Raw genomic sequence first — 19,186 nt, forward strand, 5'->3', positions numbered from 1 at the left:
TTGTAGCGTTATGCAACCGGCGGGGACTAATGAATTTTTGTACACTGATAGTATTCCTAAGAATAACAGTACAAGAGAATTACAGTAAGGATTTTCCTTCTGACCTGGTCACCTTGAAAACATGAGAGTATACAGATCTTTTAAATTACTTTTAAAGGTAAAAAGTAAACAAATTTTTTTTACAAATATCATGCTACTGATGATGTTATCATTTAACAATTTTTTGAGGAGTTGCATCACATAACTTTTCAAACCTCGCCTTGTCCTAAAAAGGCCTTACATGCCTGATTTTATCCATCTTATATTTATCTGATATTTTATCACACTTAATGACCTTGACACAGTAATTAGGGTCCTCATATGATATCACTTTCTGTTTTATGTTTTTTTCCCCAGCGTATTGGTCGCACCACATGATTTGAATAGATGGACAAAAGTTTTTATAATATTAATGAATCAGTTTTCGATAAGATATTATTTAATTTATTTATTAAATAGCTATTAAAAAGTGTATTATGATTTCAGGACAGTTTTATCACCCTAACACCCCCACCACCCATAAGATAAAAACATAATCATTAAAGAGCTGTATTCATATCATAATTATGTATTGACTTTTGTAAAAAATGTATAGATGCAGACAAAAAAAAAATCGTCACATCATTGACCCATAACACAAACTGGCCATATTACAGTTGGGCAGCACTGACCTCTCCTTTCTTCACTGTCATAGACTGACGACGGGGTGTTATCTCCTCATTAATGCTGGACAAGAAGTTCTGGGAAATACGGAGGGCGTCCTGCAGGAGAGGGCGATCTGGATGACTGGATGGGGTGTGCTTCAGCAGGTCCTAAATTTAAAGAAACATACAGGCTAATTTAAGGCCTTGTTTACTCCTGGTATTAAAGGGTTAGTTCACCTAAAAATGGAATTGCTGTCATTAATTACTCACCCTCATGTCGTTCAAAACCCGTAAGACCTTCATTCATCTTCAGAACACAAATTAAGACATTTTTGATTAAATCTGAGAGCTTTCTGACATCCCCATAGACCAATGTAATTGCCAGTTTCAAGGCCCAGAAAGGTAGTACAGACATCGTTAAAATAGTCCATATGACTACAGTGGTTCAAACTTAATTTTCACAAAAATGAATCACACAAAAGTATTTTCGTCTCTTCATAACATTAATGTTGAACCACTGTAGTCACATGGACTATTTTGACAATGTCTTTACTACCTAAAATGGTAATTGTGCTGCTGTCTAAGGGGGGTATCTTCAAAAATATCTTCATTTGTGTTTCGAAGATGAACGAAGGTCTTACAGGATTGTTACGGGATAAATAATAACAGAAATTAAATTTTTGGGTGAAACTAACCCTTTAAGATGCATTTTGGTTGATCGGATCACAAGTGGACGACATTCAAATCAGGTGTAAACGGGATCTAAAAACCTAGGTAGTCGAAAACGCATTGGACCGGGTAGAATGCGTTCGAACAGTCACAAAAGGCCACCACCAGGCGCAAACGGGAATGTGTCTCCCTCATCTACTTGTGATCTGATTGACCAAAATGCATCTTAACACCAAGTGTAGACAGGGCCTAACAGTGCAAAACACTCAATTGATTAAATGTGTAAATCAATATAGTCCATGCACTTCCAAATAAAACATGTTGCGCCACTAAGCATAAACGCTTCCACTTGAGAAAAAGTCATGATTAGGTGTATGCTCTTTCAGTTTCACTCACATGGAGGACTAGGGTGCTGCGAGTGACGCGATCCACCGGTTTATACAGCAGGGCTGAGAATGAGAACGGCAAAGAAGTGATCAGAATACCAAGCAGTGAAAAAAGAGAGTAAATGTGGAAGAATTAGTGAATGAATCATGATCTCTTACTTTCTAACGAGTTCTTGGCATTCTGATCTTTACCCTCTTTAGCACTCATGACTTTCAGATTCTGAAAATAAAAAGGGAAACAAATACAATCAAATATCCAAAGAGGCAAAGATATCAGCTCTTGTTTTGACAGTATAATGTAAGCGCCCTTAAAACTGACCTCTGAAATCTCGGCAAACTGAGAATTGGCTTGACAACACTTTTCGGCAGTTTCCACGGCAACCTTATAGTTGTCCACAAAAGCCCTGTACACGCCGAGCTGGCTTGCCTGTGTGGGAAGATAAAAACGACAGGAGAGAGTGAGAGAGAAGGTGGTTTAAAGATAAAAGTCAGAGCTAGAGGCTTTACTCGTGCATGTTACATCGGCTTAATTCTGCTTACTAAGGTAGAGCATGCAGTTTTATGTGGCCTGGTATTATTAATACCAGCCTGACCCAGCATAAAGACAACAGCACTCAACACAACAGACACATTATGACAATGACGCAATTGGTTGAACTATATATATATAAAAAATATATATTATAAGTTGAAAACTATTATCTAAAAAGATCAAACACAATAAAGTGTGTCTAAAAAGGACATATTAACAGAGTGAACACACACTGAAACAAAGGAGAAGCGACTTGGCGCAAACGAAGCCAAACTGTTGTGGTGAATGAGCATTTGTGTCGTGAAGAAAAAACACCATTCAAAAGACAACAGCTGTGAAATGGGCACGTAACAAGCATTTTCCATGGCAACATCTCGAGTGCTGCCAACACTGGGGTAAATAAGAGAAGGACTTGTGATGGGGCTTGTCATGAGACTGAGAGGTTAAGCACTTCCTTCAACAAAGCCATTATACTGCAACTTGGGAAACTTGTGAGCGATCCAGAATATGAGCATCATTACCCAGAGATCAGAAAAAAGACGGATTACATCGTGCTGTTAACTCCGCTCACTGATAAAAGATGAATACTCATTAAAAGAGTGAAAAGAACCATTAAAATGAAAAGAAGCACTTTCTAAAGACTCTCCTCTAGAGAAGTGTTCTGAGGACACATCTTCAGTGCCATGGCAAAAAGTGTTATATTTTATTTGAGCTGTGAATGTGAGTTCTCAGTACATATTGAATGTGATAAACACTTGAAATAGTGTAATACCATTGAATAATGTCAGGAAAAGTCTACCCGATGTTTACCAGTTTACAAACAAATATGAGACGGTTCATTTTAGCGAGTCAAAAACGTACAGCTTGACCAGTGTATCCTTATTCACGATCAAATGACTCTTATGAACTGGTTCATTTTAGCAAGTCAAAAACTTGCAGCAGCTTGACCAGTGCATCCTGATTCATGAACAAAAGACTCTTATGTGCCAGTTCATTTTAGTGAGTCAAAAAATTTACAGCTTGACCAGCGTATCCTGATTCATGAACAAATGATTCTCATGAGCCGGTTCATTTTAGTGAGTCAAAAACGTACAGCTTGACCAGCGTATCCTGATTCATGAACAAATGACTCCCATGAGCCGGTTCATTTTAGTGAGTCATAAAACTTGACCAGTGTATTCCGATTTTTTTTTAAACTCTTAAAAGCATGTTTTATTTATGAATTGTTTAAAAAGATGTGTTTGAATCATCAGTCTTACAAATCCTTCATTGAACAGAGCGGTTACTGAATCGATATCTGACTCATTTAATGCAAGTTATTAGTATAAGTATATAAATGTAGTGAAGGGTGGACTAATTTCTGTAGGAAACACTGGCCTGAACCTATTTATTACACGAAAACTACACCTGAGCCAATTTTTGGACTAAACTTGTGTAAGGAGTCAGGGGAGTAAATCCCATGGCATGAGAGTAGGCAGTCCACAGGGAGAGGGAGAGGGCAAGGGAATGCCCAGCAGTGAGTGGGTTTCCAGGGCAGACACATGGACTATGACATCATGCATTCTGGGAAACAGAGCAGACACTGGACTCACTGTCCATTGAAAACTCTGTGCGACCATGTCTCCCTGTGGGATTTCCTGTTTATTTACCCCTCTCTGTGTAAAACACACACACCCTGGAAGAGAACTGTCATTTCAAACACAAACACACACACACACACGCTAAGGAACATCATGGCATATTCCCCCAAATATCTGTGCTTTATAAATATTCCCTCCATTCAAACATATCTAAATCACAGAGATAAAGGAACAAGCCACACAAATGCTCCACTTTACATGTCACTAATGCCTCAAAAAATAAACCACAGGTATTTGCAGCTAACAATATAATCCTTGTGGCATTAACAACGAATTCTGCCTTCGGTCACACTTCCTCAACCCCAATGCCTTTATATTTCAAAGAAGAGATTTATGTCAAACAACACCTACATTCACAGCTACAACCATGGCCGTGGATCCCAAAGGGGATGGTGATAAGTTTCTAACCCAAACCCCAACTGTGGAAATGTCAGAATTTATGAGTGGAGCAGATCGACACCATGCAACAGTTCACTACATAGTTTTAATTTACGGCTTTCAAAACTGTACGTTCTGTTTTATAATATCATGAATGTCTGGGCACAAGATATAGTGTTATCACTACATCTAAATTTCACTTTATTTTCACTTTTTCATACAATTGCAAAGGTGATGTCAAGGCTGCACTTCTTTGTTAAACAATACAGTAAAACATTATTACAATTTAAAATAATGTTTTCTATTTTAATATATTTTAAAAATGTAATTTATTCCCATGATGGCAAAGGTGAATTTTCAGCATCATTACTCAGTGTCACGTGATCCTCCAGGAATCATTCTAATATGCCGATTTGGCGCTCAAGAAATATTTCTTAATAATATCAATGTTGAAAGAAGTTGTGCTGCTTAATATATTGTGGAAACCATAATACTTTTTTTGTTCACAATTCATAAAGTTCAAAAGAACAATATTTATTTTAAACAGAAATATTTTGTTACATTACAAATGTCTAATAATAACATTACATTATAATGCATCCTTTGGGAATAAAAGTATTAATTTCTTTAAAAAAAATCTGACTGACTCTAAACTTTTAAACGGTAGTGTATAAAGTGGTAACATACAAGAAACAAAGTCACAATTCAGAGATATAATGTGAAAGGCAAAAAGACAGTGAAAAACTGATTTTTCCAGGCAAAATCATCTTTGAACAATCAAAACATCCATCCCATGAAAAAACAGTTTCATAGTTCTGCGTAGTTACAAGGAAAAATATATTTGCATGTGATAGTTCTACATCATCATTTAATGGTTGACATTTTTTTCGACACTGGATGTAAGCGTTGCGTCGAAAGTAAGAACCCATTATAATCACTGGCGCTGTCTACACTGGATATACAGATGCGCGCTCAGTTTCTGACATACTCCACGCACTTGAGTCTGTCGACAACAGGACAAATGGAAGAGAGAAAAAACTTTCGTTTTTACACGTCCAGTTAAAGCAGCTGTACCAACTTCAGAAGGAACCCAGCATTGGAAACAAGAGGATGGTTTATTTTAATGGCGTCCCCGGATCGTGTCGGAGGATTATATGTTTGTTCAGAGCATTTTGTTTTGTAAACGAGGCACCGTGTAATGGAGAGTTCACAAAGAAACTTTTGTTGAAGGATGATCTGACAGCAGCTGCATCTTCAAACCGTAAGTAAATGACAGTTTTATATGAATAATGTTTTCAAAACACGTATTACTCACATGCAATAGCAAATGGGCATTGATACCGTTTCCTATTCAATGACTTTAGCCATCGTGTCCGTTTAATGACAAGCCTTAAAGGAGCCGCCCCATAAAAACTGATCATTTCAGACAGAGGGTCAGAAAAGAATCATTTTTCTGCATATACATTTTTTTTTTGTGCAGAAAATGATATTAAAATGATAAGTGAACCTCAAAGAACATGTTAAAATAATAAAAGATCTCCAAAGAAACGTTCTAGTTTGTCGTGAGATCCGGCTCAACACCCTAATACCTTTCAACCCCAGCATTTTTGACCGCAGCCCCACCGATCTAAGAGCAAGACCCCCTATCTGCTTTACATGCAGTCGTGTGGCTCTGAAAAGCTTTCATCTGCACAAGCGTCAGGTCCTGCGGGCGTCTATAAAGACGGGGGTAAAGTTTCAGTTTCCACAGCTAATTGTGCCGAGTGGAATGATGTGGCTGTTGCTCGTGAAGCTCACTAAACCAGTTATCAAAGGAAATTTTCCTTAGGGAGGACCGGAGAGACATGCTTTGATGATGACTGCGTTTATAAACCGTCTCTAAAGATCTCTCTAGGGTGGTCTGTCAGAAACATCATGTATGGATTACCTAAATTAGACACGTGCATGTGGCAGCGTCAAGTTACACCACAATTCAGTTGTTATAATAAATAACAGTAACACTGGCATATTATTAGACCAGTGATTTCAATAACAGTGCATCTGGTGGGTGGTGTGGCCAAAATCTTGTAATATGATACACAATTTCATATAATATAGCAGTTTTGCTGGAAACACAAATTAATACAAAATTTATTTTTTTAGAAAAAAATGTATCGGTATCAAATGGGTTATTGGTTGCTATTAGAGATTTATTAAATTATTATTATAATTATACAAGATGTAAAATAGATCTCTGATGTCCCCAGAGTGTGTGTGTGTGTGAAGTTTTTGCTCAAAATACCTCACAAATATTTGTATATAGCATGTTAAAGTTGTCATTTTTTGAGGGTTAGCAAAAACGCACCGTTTTGTGTCTGGCCCTTTAAATGCAAATTAGCTGGTGCTCCCGACACAGAGGGCGGGGTTTCAAGAGCTCCAGTGTGTTAGCAGCTGCAATTACCTCACGCAGACACACACTAAAATGACAGAAACTGTTCTGTCTTTAATGTTAAAACGGACTCAGACAAAGATGGAGAGACTCAAGAAGAAGTGACAACATGTAGAATGCAACAGGACGTCTCTGAATGGTTAGTTGATGCATTTATGTTGCTGATGTGGAGTTAACTATCTTCAATTAGCATATTCTGTCATGATAATCTATAAATCGCTCGTATAGGAACTGTTGTGAGATGCACACAGAGTGACTTTCTATTGCATGTGAAAAGATGGATGCTACAGTTTGAGCTGACTCACAAATGTGCTCTACAACAACTCTCCCTCTTCTCAACATGGACTTGTCCCGGGGCGGGGTTTATGTACATTTTAGGGTTGCTGATGTCACTAACCCATGAGGAATGTCGGTAGTCCCTACCAGCCATTTGTTGTAGTCCTTAAAAAACGATTTCTTTAAAAGCAAATATCTTCCTTTGCTTTGAACTTTGAGCATTGTAACTTTGCAGATGTTTTTTATGCTCAAACAGCAACATTACACACTAACTAAAGTTAGAAAAGTGAAATCATACTCAACCACCCCTTCAATTGTGCATGCTCTTTTCTTCCATTTTTACTTTTAGATTACCTTTGTGTCATTTAATGTTCACTATGTTAATCTTAAATAACACTAATAATTTAGGAACATTGTTATCTTTAGCAACTCTCATAATAAATAATCCTGTATAAATATAAAAAAATGAATATACTGTAAAATATTTATGTATAAATACATTTGTAACATTTAAAATGACCAATTTTAGGTTTTAATGTTTTCTTTTCATTGAATTAGACAAACATAGTACAGTTTAATATCGGTCATTTATCGGTTAGCTGTCATTACATGAAAATAATTACTGCATGAAATGCTGAATTGTTGCATAATAAAATCCCCATATAACTTAAAAATTAAAGGCTTTTCTAATTTTAATATCTTCTAAATATTTTTTTTTCTTTTTTTTTTAAACTTATTGAATGCAAACCAAAAGATCCAGCATGAATGCTATATTTTTTATATTAAACAATATAGGTAATACAGTACTGCTCACCAGTTTCTGGAAGAGGTCACCCACACATTGATGGTGGCTCCACTGTTGCACTCTGGGTAACAGGCCATCATAAAAGTCTTTGTGGATCTCATGGAGCTCAGGCACTTTGAAGAAAATGGTTTCTATCTGCTGGAGGGTTAACATGGGCTGCGAAGTGGTGGCGGCAGCTTTCAGGGGCTTCATAGGCTGTGATAAAAAAAACAGGGGGTCAAAAGGTGGTCCATGTGCTCCCATTTGTAACCATCTGGGTGCAGTGCAATGTGCAAAGCTCAGCACCACTATAACGGTGACCTTTGACCCTCTTTAGTGAGTAAGCATGCAGTAAATCAGTCCTGTGTACTCACCAGCAAGAGCGCCTCCAAGTGGCTGAGATAGGCTTCCTCACTGGCCAGAATCCCTGATAAAACCCATTTCCTCATCTCCAGCCCTTTTTCAACATCCAGCTCCGACTGGGAATGTCCAGGGTGAGAGTGGAAAGAATGAAGAAAGTGCCCATTACAAAACCCTTTAGGGTTCAGCCAAAAACACACATTCCAGTCTAAAGGCCCAAGGAATTCCTTAGCAGGGCAATCCTCATAAAACCCTAAATCCTATCCAATACAGATTTACAGCACTCAACTATAGACTACATAATCCTATATATTGATATGAAACATCCCAAAGAATAAAGATAAAGGATGCAGAGGTCAAAAGTTCAGCGCATACACACATTTGCATAACAAACGGATGTTAAAAGACCCTTAAACCTGAAGTAAAAGAACTGATATTAAAATTTTGGCTGATAACTATTTTCATGTTTTTCGCTAACAGTTGATAAATGGATGATATTAAAATGTACACGTTCAGTATTGTCTAAATAAATGATAAATAAAACACAAAGAACTAAAATCAATCGTTTTAAATGTTACAGGTAAATTTAGGCATCAAAACATTATAATACAGTATGAAAAATAAATATTAATTTTGAGATTTAATTGAGTTAATGACATTAACATTAATTATACATTGAGCATGTATAATTAAACATCCAATATAGCCTAATACTGATAAGTTTGAAAAAATAAGAAGAAGAATTGGCCAATAACATACGGTAACAATATTTCATGCAACTTTTTAATGACAAAAACACTTGAGAGAGGAGTTTAAACACCATGATATCATGAAGGCAAATATTAGTTCTCTCTATATAAATGTCCCTTACTGATTTAGTGGACTCCAGGGAGCCTGAGGTCTCTCTAATGCTTCGACCCTTCAGGTGAAGGCGAGGAGAGGAGAGGGAGTCATCCGTGTAAGATGCAACGTCAGGCTGCCCTCGATCGCCCTCATAAACGTATGCTGGAGGCGGGGTCCCGCTAAACGGGATGTCTGCAAATAGAGACAAGAGAAGTCAGGGTGTAACATATGATTTTATTCACTTTGAAATCAGATCAATAATTCAAAATAGAGTTAATATACAGTAGAACAACAATAAAACATTCGTACATAATATAATCTCCATTGTCAATAAGTGGCAAGCACCCAAAAATGGGTGATGTCTTAATAAATCTTAATTTTGAGTGCCTGAAATAATCAATACATCCTTCATCAGGCAGAGAGAGTCTCATACATCTCTGATCTCTTAATGTAATCCACACAGAGGACTGAAACCTTAGCCAGAAAGACTTACCGCCTGAGCTTTTTCCCTCTTTGCAATAAAGACCTTGACATATAATTGAAAGCAACAGATAATGTCTGCCAAGCGAAGACAACCAAAGCCGTTAGGAATTCATCACCCATTTCACATTTATTCTTGGAAACATTATCTACCATCTCTCTAAATCACAGCCTCAATTAAGCCTCCTGTTCATTATTAATGCATGACGCTGCAACTGAATTATTCAAAATGTGTGTAGTAAAATGCAGCGATAGAATTGTAATTTCTTTCCTCTGACAATATAAGGATGAATTGGTTTGTTTTACTTTTTTTCTTATTTATATTATTCTACTAAAAGAATAATACCATAATGCACTGTTTAATGTAATAAAACAAAATAAATTCCCTTTGTTTAAACGGACTCTGGGAAACCGAGAAGACTTTTTTTCAATAAGCTTGAGCTAACATTTTCTTCATATGATCTGGTCGCTGCCGTGACAGACTGAGTGTTTGTTCCACACCTCCAGGGAATACCACTGATACTAACCCAAGAAAAAGAGTTTAAGAGCGAGTCAGTCAAGTAACTCGAGTCAGTTCTTTGTTGTTCCTCAAGCCTGACACAACTAATGAACAATGGAAGACTAGAGGACTTCATGCACGCCTCTGTCCTGACGGAGACCCTTTTGCTGCCGCTGAAAAGACGATCTGCAAGTTAGAAACACGCCAACTCACTGGCGGAAATGTGAAACTGAAGTCAAAGCAGTCCATTTAGGAGAAGACTGACACAACCCCATTGAGCGGAAACTAAAACCTCTTAATCACTCAAATAGCAATGAATAATTCAACACCATTGTTCTTGTTTTAATTACCATTGATGAGGATTAAGGGCTACATGGATGAATAGCTGCATTAGTGATGCCATTTTAATATACTGGGCATGTTTAGATTGAAAAATGAGGAGTCGCTGAGCTGAAAACAAACAAATGCACTTCATACTGCCTAAATACAACACAATTGTGCTTACTTATAGGAACAGTTCACCCAAAAATGAAATCGCTTTTCCATACAAGAAACGCATAGCTAAATTAACCAGGAAAAATGACAATATCATGTGTATCATATATATATGGCGGGCGGCTATCATTCACATCAGCTGTGATTCATAGACTGCAGTGACTTGAGACATGATGAATCCTCATAGACTGTCCTGGCAATTGTGAGGTATCCCTCTGTCTGTATTTGTAGAGTAAGTTGTCTAAAAGCAGTCATTCATTTCCTGCAGTCTGTGAACAGCTCAGCACCTGTGAGACGTCCAGACGCAAGCATATCGACTATGTGTCTGTCTTATCTGGTGTCCCGATCAGCTCAAATAAGGCAAAGTCTGAAGCTACAGCTCTGTGGATGTACACAAAACATGTGCACACACACACACACACACACACTGGATATCAATACTGAAATCCACTCATTGATCCCTCACAGCTCTTGCTCTATACATAGTGTGTTTAAACTAGAGTTGTCACGTTACGAAAACTTCTGTCGCCAGAAGCAGAACCACTCAATTTCAACACCACAGCAAAACAAATATGTCAATGAACACAGTCCTTAGTTAGCCTTTAAAGGGGCCGTATTATGCCCCTTTTTACAAGATGTATAAGTCTCAGGTGTCCACAGAGTGTGTTTGTGAAGTTTCAGCTTCTAAATAGCCCACAGATCATTTATTATCTTTTTGAGTGGAAGGAAAAACATGCTGTTTTCGTGCATGTATCTTTAAATGCAAATGAGCTGCTGCTCCCCAACACGCTTTCCAGAAGAGGGCGGAGCCTTTACAGCTTGTGTCAGTCTGGCTCATGTGACATTGCAGTTCTTCTTCATCATGAAAGTTTATTATCTGCATGCGTTTTAAAGCCATATCAGACTAAACTTCTTATATATAGTTTTCTGAGCGCATGCATCCAAAGCACGCACACAAATACTGCGGGTATTAAACTAAGTTCTCTTTCAAGTCTTATTGCGCTTAAACTGTCAAATACACACATGATTATGTCAAAAACACACAAAGTTCACATGAACAGTCGGTTATGTATGTGAACGCAAACATTAGCAAGTAAAGAAAGTGCATGTGTATATTAGATTTGTGTAGTAAAAGCAGCGTAACACCTATATACTGTTAACATGAAAAAAATTAAAATAAATCACTCACTGCTCTTGACTGAATAACTTCAGTAGCTTTAATAAGAATACGTTTCTTGAATGCTGCTGTTAAATGCTCTGGTCAGAAGAGAAACATGGCGGACTGTGTGCAGCTCACTCAGGACGGGGTCTATGCTAATAGGACAGAGTCCGCCAGCAGTCGTGGGCGGGGCCTGTACAATGTGATGTCACATATTCTAAGAGATTGCTTATGATTGATGGGGATTAAAAAAAAAAGGAGTAGTAGGTGGATTTTTACCATTATAGGGTGGTTGCGTACACTACACACACACACTCCCGACATACATTTATGTTCAAACACCATGGAAAAGTGAATCTTGCATAATAGGTCATGATTTTTGTTAATCGTAATATTACCTCATACAGTTGTAAAGGGGGAGAAGATGAGGTTTTGAATTTTACATTACCTTGTTTCCACTCCCTGACACCTACAGGAAAAGCCTGTCCACTCTTAGCCATAAAGCTATATACACACTTATAATACACAAACAGTGTGATTTACATAAAAAGCCCAAAAGATTGTGGAAGTTGGGTGTTGGCATTGTAATAAGCAGCAGGGAAAGGGGTTATTGATGGAAAGCATTGCTGTTTGAGTCAGAGCTCCATAATATAACAAGAAGTATCCCGTATCTCGATTCATTCAGTTTACTCGGAGCATAACGACATTAAGAGTGGGCAAAAATGGGAGCAACTGGGTGTTAAATCACCTCACTGTGAGAGAAACAGGAAAGAGAGGACTCCGGAAACACGGAGGCAGCCCTGCTGAGTGGCCTGGCATGTAGCCTGCTTAAAAGAGAGAATAATAGACAGAGCATGAACAAATAGAGAACAGGAGAAAAGAGGTAGAGGATTAGAGAGATAGCGAGAGAGAGGTCTTTGCTGTCTGAATGTAGAAGGAAGAGCCATGCCAAAGGGCAGCGCATGTTACTACGTGATTAGCGACTAGCATTGAGCTTATGAGCAAAACAATTCCTGTGGCTAACACCGAGGCCGCATAGACTGTGGAAATGGATATGCTTCATATGGGGGAATCCATACAAACATCCTGATGTCATTTTAAATAAATGCTATTCTTTTGAACCTTCCATTTATCATAGAATCCTGATAAAAGTGCATCAGAGTTTTCACAAAAATATTAAGCAGCACAACATGTCACATGTCTGTCCTGTCTTGTTATGCACATGGGTGTTTTGTTATTTTGGGGCCATGTGCTCTTGTCATTGTCTGGTCCCTCCCCCTTGTTATCTGATTATTGGTTTAGTTGTCCCACCTGTCCTGCTCGTTACCCTCCTTGTTTGCCTCCCTATTTAGTCTTCCTGTGTTTGCTGTCCTGTGCTGGTTCGTTGTACATGTTACGTGTGTCTGTGCCTGTCCTGCCCGTGTTGGAGTTAGTTCTGATTTCCTTTGTTGGTTTGTTTGTTTTATGTTTTATCTTTTATTAAAATCTCTGCAATTGAATCCACGTCTCTCGTCTCCCACTCGTGACAGAACGAACCAGCCAAATGTGGATTCAGCGGAGTGAACTTTCTCCTGCTGAGAGGGAGAATGGGATTTCCTTGGCGAAGTATTTCTCCATGTGTGCCCAAAGGAATTTGGAGGAAAATTCCTCGTCACTGGATCCGTCCAGCGTTGGGACGTCATCGGTGGTTTCGGCCAGCCTCGAGTCTTCAGGCATCCGTCGGGGAGGACGGAGGAGGAGGAGGAGATCTGCGCTGGCCCAGTCAGAGACCGTGCGCGTCCCGTCTGCCCAGTCAGAGACCGTGCGCGTCCCGTCTGCCCAGTCAGAGACCGTGCGCGTCCCGTCTGCCCAGTCAGAGACCGTGCGCGTCCCGTCTGCCCAGTCAGCGATCGTGCGCGTCCCGTCTGCCCAGTCAGAGATCGTGTGCGTCCCGTCTGCCCAGTCAGAGACCGTTCGCGTCCCGTCTGCCCAGTCAGAGGCCGTTCGCGTCCCGTCTGCCCAGTCAGAGACCGTTCGCGTACCGTCTGCCCAGTCAGAGACCGTGCACGTTCCGTCTGCCCAGTCAGAGACCGTTCGCGTCCCGTCTGCCCAGTGTGAGACAGATCTAGAGATGACCATTTGTGGGGCCGCCCAGGCAATGATGGACCATTTGGAGCGTCTGGCTCGGATCCTAGACATGCCAGTGTCTGCTGTTCCTGAGTCGGAGCCAGTGTCTGCTGTTCCTGAGTCGGAGCCAGTGTCTGCTGTTCCTGAGTCGGAGCCAGTGTCTGCTGTTCCTGAGTCGGAGCCAGTGTCTGCTGTTCCTGAGTCGGAGCCAGTGTCTGCTGTTCCTGAGTCGGAGCCAGTGTCTGCTGTTCCTGAGTCGGAGCCAGTGTCTGCTGTTCCTGAGTCGGAGCCAGTGTCTGCTGTTCCTGAGTCGGAGCCAGTGTCTGCTGTTCCTGAGTCGGAGCCAGTGTCTGCTGTTCCTGAGTCGGAGCCAGTGTCTGCTGTTCCTGAGTCGGAGCCAGTGTCTGCTGTTCCTGAGTCGGAGCCAGTGTCTGCTGTTCCTGAGTCGGAGCCAGTGTCTGCTGTTCCTGAGTCGGAGCCAGTGTCTGCTGTTCCTGAGTCGGAGCCAGTGTCTGCTGTTCCTGAGTCGGAGCCAGTGTCTGCTGTTCCTGAGTCGGAGCCAGTGTCTGCTGTTCCTGAGTCGGAGCCAGTGTCTGCTGTTCCTGAGTCGGAGCCAGTGTCTGCTGTTCCTGAGTCGGAGCCAGTGTCTGCTGTTCCTGAGTCGGAGCCAGTGTCTGCTGTTCCTGAGTCGGAGCCAGTGTCTGCTGTTCCTGAGTCGGAGCCAGTGTCTGCTGTTCCTGAGTCGGAGCCAGTGTCTGCTGTTCCTGAGTCGGAGCCAGTGTCTGCTGTTCCTGAGTCGGAGCCAGTGTCTGCTGTTCCTGAGTCGGAGCCAGTGTCTGCTGTTCCTGAGTCGGAGCCAGTGTCTGCTGTTCCTGAGTCGGAGCCAGTGTCTGCTGTTCCTGAGTCGGAGCCAGTGTCTGCTGTTCCTGAGTCGGAGCCAGTGTCTGCTGTTCCTGAGTCGGAGCCAGTGTCTGCTGTTCCTGAGTCGGAGCCAGTGTCTGCTGTTCCTGAGTCGGAGCCAGTGTCTGCTGTTCCTGAGTCGGAGCCAGTGTCTGCTGTTCCTGAGTCGGAGCCAGTGTCTGCTGTTCCTGAGTCGGAGCCAGTGTCTGCTGTTCCTGAGTCGGAGCCAGTGTCTGCTGTTCCTGAGTCGGAGCCAGTGTCTGCTGTTCCTGAGTCGGAGCCAGTGTCTGCTGTTCCTGAGTCGGAGCCAGTGTCTGCTGTTCCTGAGTCGGAGCCAGTGTCTGCTGTTCCTGAGTCGGAGCCAGTGTCTGCTGTTCCTGAGTCGGAGCCAGTGTCTGCTGTTCCTGAGTCGGAGCCAGTGTCTGCTGTTCCTGAGTCGGAGCCAGTGTCTGCTGTTCCTGAGTCGGAGCCAGTGTCTGCTGTTCCTGAGTCGGAGCCAGTGTCTGCTGTTCCTGAGTCGGAGCCAGTGTCTGCTGTTCCTGAGTCGGAGCCAGTGTCTGCTGTTCCTGAGTCGGAGCCAGTGTCTGCTGTTCCTGAGTCGGAGCCAGTGTCTGCTGTTCCTGAGTCGGAGCCAGTGTCTGCTGTTCCTGAGTCGGAGCCAGTGTCTGCTGTTCCTGAGTCGGAGCCAGTGTCTGCTGTTCCTGAGTCGGAGCCAGTGTCTGCTGTTCCTGAGTCGGAGCCAGTGTCTGCTGTTCCTGAGTCGGAGCCAGTGTCTGCTGTTCCTGAGTCGGAGCCAGTGTCTGCTGTTCCTGAGTCGGAGCCAGTGTCTGCTGTTCCTGAGTCGGAGCCAGTGTCTGCTGTTCCTGAGTCGGAGCCAGTGTCTGCTGTTCCTGAGTCGGAGCCAGTGTCTGCTGTTCCTGAGTCGGAGCCAGTGTCTGCTGTTCCTGAGTCGGAGCCAGTGTCTGCTGTTCCGATTTCGGTGGTCCGGAGACGGAGGAGGAGAAGGAGAGGAACCTCTTCATCGGGTCGTCTGGTGGGTTCTAACCCAGAGACCAGCCCGGAGGCAACTGCCATCCCTGCCGCGCCGCCCGAGCTGCTCGCCCTGCCGGCCCCGCCCGAGCTGCTCGCCCTGCCGGCCCCGCCCGAGCTGCTCGCCCTGCCGGCCCCGCCCGAGCTGCTCGCCCTGCCGGCCCCGCCCGAGCTGCTCGCCCTGCCGGCCCCGCCCGAGCTGCTCGCCCTGCCGGCCCCGCCCGAGCTGCTCGCCCTGCCGGCCCCGCCCGAGCTGCTCGCCCTGCCGGCCCCGCCCGAGCTGCTCGCCCTGCCGGCCCCGCCCGAGCTGCTCGCCCTGCCGGCCCCGCCCGAGCTGCTCGCCCGGCCGGCCCCGTCCCAGTTGCTCGCCCTGGTTCCTGAGCCAGTTCCTGAGCCGGTGGTGCCTGTTGCAGTTCCTGAGCCGGTGGTGCCTGTTGCAGTTCCTGAGCCGGTGGTGCCTGTTGCAGTTCCTGAGCCGGTGGTGCCTGTTGCAGTTCCTGAGCCGGTGGTGCCTGTTGCAGTTCCTGAGCCGGTGGTGCCTGTTGCAGGTCCTGAGCCGGTGGTGCCTGTTGCAGGTCCTGAGCCGGTGTCCTTTGCTGTTCCTGAGCCGGTCGCTGTTGTTGTTCCTGAGCCGGTGGTGTCTGTTGCTGTTGCAGTTCCTGAGCCGGTGGTGTCTGTGACCGTTCCTGAGCAAGGGTCTATTCCTGTTCCGCTTTGGTCTTCACCGCCATGGCTGCCCGAGTGGTCGTCTTCACCCTGTTCGTCTCCGCTCTGGCCGCCAGATGGACTGTCAACTCCGCCCTGGCCGCCAGATGGACTGTCGTCTTCGCCCTGGCCGCCCGAGGGGTCTTCACCGCCCTGGCCGCCCGAGGGGTCTTCACCGCCCTGGCCGCCCGAGGGGTCTTCACCGCCCTGGCCGCCCGAGGGGTCTTCACCGCCCTGGCCGCCCGAGGGGTCTTCACCGCCCTGGCCGCCCGAGGGGTCTTCACCGCCCTGGCCGCCCGAGGGGTCTTCACCGCCCTGGCCGCCCGAGGGGTCTTCACCGCCCTGGCCGCCCGAGGGGTCTTCACCGCCCTGGCCGCCCGAGGGATCCTCACCGCCTCGCCCTGGCCGCCCGATGAACTGTCCGCTTCACCTGTCCCTTCCGTCCCGCCCTGGTCTGTCCCTCCCGTCCCGCCCTGGTCTGTCCCTCCCGTCCCGCCCTGGTCTGTCCCTCCCGTCCCGCCCTGGTCTGTCCCTCCCGTCCCGCCCTGGTCTGTCCCTCCCGTCCCGCCCTGGTCTTATGGAGCGTCTGGTAGCCGCTCCGTAGGGAGGGGGTAATGTCACATGTCTGTCCTGTCTTGTTATGCACATGGGTGTTTTGTTATTTTGGGGCCATGTGCTCTTGTCATTGTCTGGTCCCTCCCCCTTGTTATCTGATTATTGGTTTAGTTGTCCCACCTGTCCTGCTCGTTACCCTCCTTGTTTGCCTCCCTATTTAGTCTTCCTGTGTTTGCTGTCCTGTGCTGGTTCGTTGTACATGTTACGTGTGTCTGTGCCTGTCCTGCCCGTGTTGGAGTTAGTTCTGATTTCCTTTGTTGGTTTGTTTGTTTTATGTTTTATCTTTTATTAAAATCTCTGCAATTGAATCCACGTCTCTCGTCTCCCACTCGTGACACAACATTGATAAAATGTTTCTTGAGTGCCAAATCAGAATAATTTTTTATTACTGAGTACTGGAGACTGGAGTAAGGGCTATTAAAAACTCTGCTTTGAATCACAGGAATAAATTACACTTTAAAGTATATTCAAATAGAAAAGAGTTATTTTAAATTGTAATAATATTTCACAATATTACTGTTTTTTTACCATATTTTTAATCAAATAAATGCAGCCTTGTTGAGCATAAGAGACATCTTTCAAAGGTCTATTAAAAAATCTTACAGACCCCAAACTTTTGAATGGTAGTATAGTTTTATAAGGGGAAATAAATGTAAAGTAATATGTGACCCTGGACCAGTAATATGTGACCCTGGACCACAAAACCAGTCTTATTTTGTAATTTTTTTCTGAAATTGAGATTTATACATTTCATATCATCCGAAAGCTGAATAAATAAGCTTTCCATTGATGTATGGTTTGTTAGGATAGGACAATATTTTCCCGAGATACAATTATTTGAAAATCTGGAATCTGAGGGTGGATTCACAATTGTGCTGCATCCACTCCCAAAAATAAAATGTTGATATATTTAAGGTAGGAAATTTACACAATATCTTCATGGATCATGATCTTTACTTAATATCCTATTGATTTTTGGCATAAAAGAAAAATCGATAATTTTGACCCATACAGTGTTTTGTTGGCTATTGCCACAAATATACCCGTGCAACTTATGACTGGTTTTGTGGTCCACGCTCACATATAAGTAAGGGATAATCCACAGCTAGGTAATCTACACCTATCCATGGATTATCCTGCTAATACTATGGTTTGCGGCACAAAATCTGACTGGAATGGTTAAAAATCACGATTATTTTCAATAAGTAATTTGAGACAGCCAGGTAACACAGAATGCATCTCCCACCAACCAACCAGTGTCAATGGCGCAGAAGAAAACCTGCATCATTTTAAAATGATGAAAAGGCACTTGATTAGCTAGTTCAGGTGTGTTTGATTAGAGTTGGAGCAAAACTCGAGGTCAAAGTTGAGAACCCATTGTTTAAACAATCGCTGCAAAAACACAAAGGCCTGGTTTCACAGACAGGGCTTAGATTAAACCAGGATTAGCCCTTAGTTCAAATAGGACATTAAAGTAGTTTTTATAAACATGCCTTAGAAATAAAAATATTACTGGTATGCATCTTGAGACAAAACAATGGCACTGACATATTTTAAGATATGACCATGCACGTTGCTTTCAGTTAAGACAACTTAAACATGCATTTTAGTTTGGGACTAGTCTAACTGTGAAACCGGGGGATTGTCGTAAAATTGGACGTCCAAAAACGGCAATCTTCCGATGGAATTAGTGTGTGTGGAACAGACCCACTGGTCACTGTGACTGTGAATCAGCCATTAAGGAAGTGTGCAGGGATGTCTGACCGTGAAACTCAACTTTCCACAGGAAACACACGTTTGAAGCAAGGTCATCTTTCCAACAAAAACACACATTCACACAAACACCTAGACTAAGAGGAAAGTGAAAATGATAATAAATGACAAAAGCTGTTCAATATTTGTGTCCAGAATCTCAAGGTGAAATTAAGGAACTGTGTGAAATATTGAAAAACTTGATTGCAAAAAGGAATATATGCGATTATGCGAAATACCATTAATTAATAAACCTAAACCAACTGTCAACATAATAAAGGCACAGTTCACCAGTCAAAAGCTCAGAACCTGAAGAATTCCTTGGAGCCATTTCATGTCTGCACTTGTCCATCTACAGCAGTGTCAGTGTCGAACAGCCCCACATACTCAACCAGGAAGTCTTAAAAAGGTCTTCGGTGGAACAAAGTGGGAAAACAACGACCTACATTTCCTTGGAAGGAAACATT

At 43.0% G+C, this 19,186-nt stretch overlaps 1 protein-coding gene across 4 annotated transcripts in view; it reads right to left on the bottom strand.

Annotated features, from left to right (window-relative positions):
- LOC307011910 (breakpoint cluster region protein) overlaps window positions 1-19,186 on the bottom strand; it is a 56,689-nt gene that overhangs the window by 18,542 nt on the left and 18,961 nt on the right. For all 4 annotated transcript variants that reach the window (XM_079638005.1, XM_079638006.1, XM_079638004.1 and 1 more), the window contains 7 exons: window positions 9,008-9,171; window positions 8,151-8,255; window positions 7,807-7,992; window positions 2,058-2,165; window positions 1,898-1,958; window positions 1,749-1,801; window positions 711-851 (listed from right to left, as the gene is read on the bottom strand). In XM_079638005.1, coding sequence (XP_079494131.1) covers window positions 711-851; window positions 1,749-1,801; window positions 1,898-1,958; window positions 2,058-2,165; window positions 7,807-7,992; window positions 8,151-8,255; window positions 9,008-9,171 — 818 coding nt within the window. The remainder of the gene's footprint in view (window positions 1-710; window positions 852-1,748; window positions 1,802-1,897; window positions 1,959-2,057; window positions 2,166-7,806; window positions 7,993-8,150; window positions 8,256-9,007; window positions 9,172-19,186) is intronic.

The sequence above is a fragment of the Phoxinus phoxinus genome (assembly GCF_949152265.1).
Source record: "Phoxinus phoxinus genome assembly, chromosome: 15".
NCBI classification, from domain to species: Eukaryota; Metazoa; Chordata; class Actinopteri; order Cypriniformes; family Leuciscidae; genus Phoxinus; species Phoxinus phoxinus.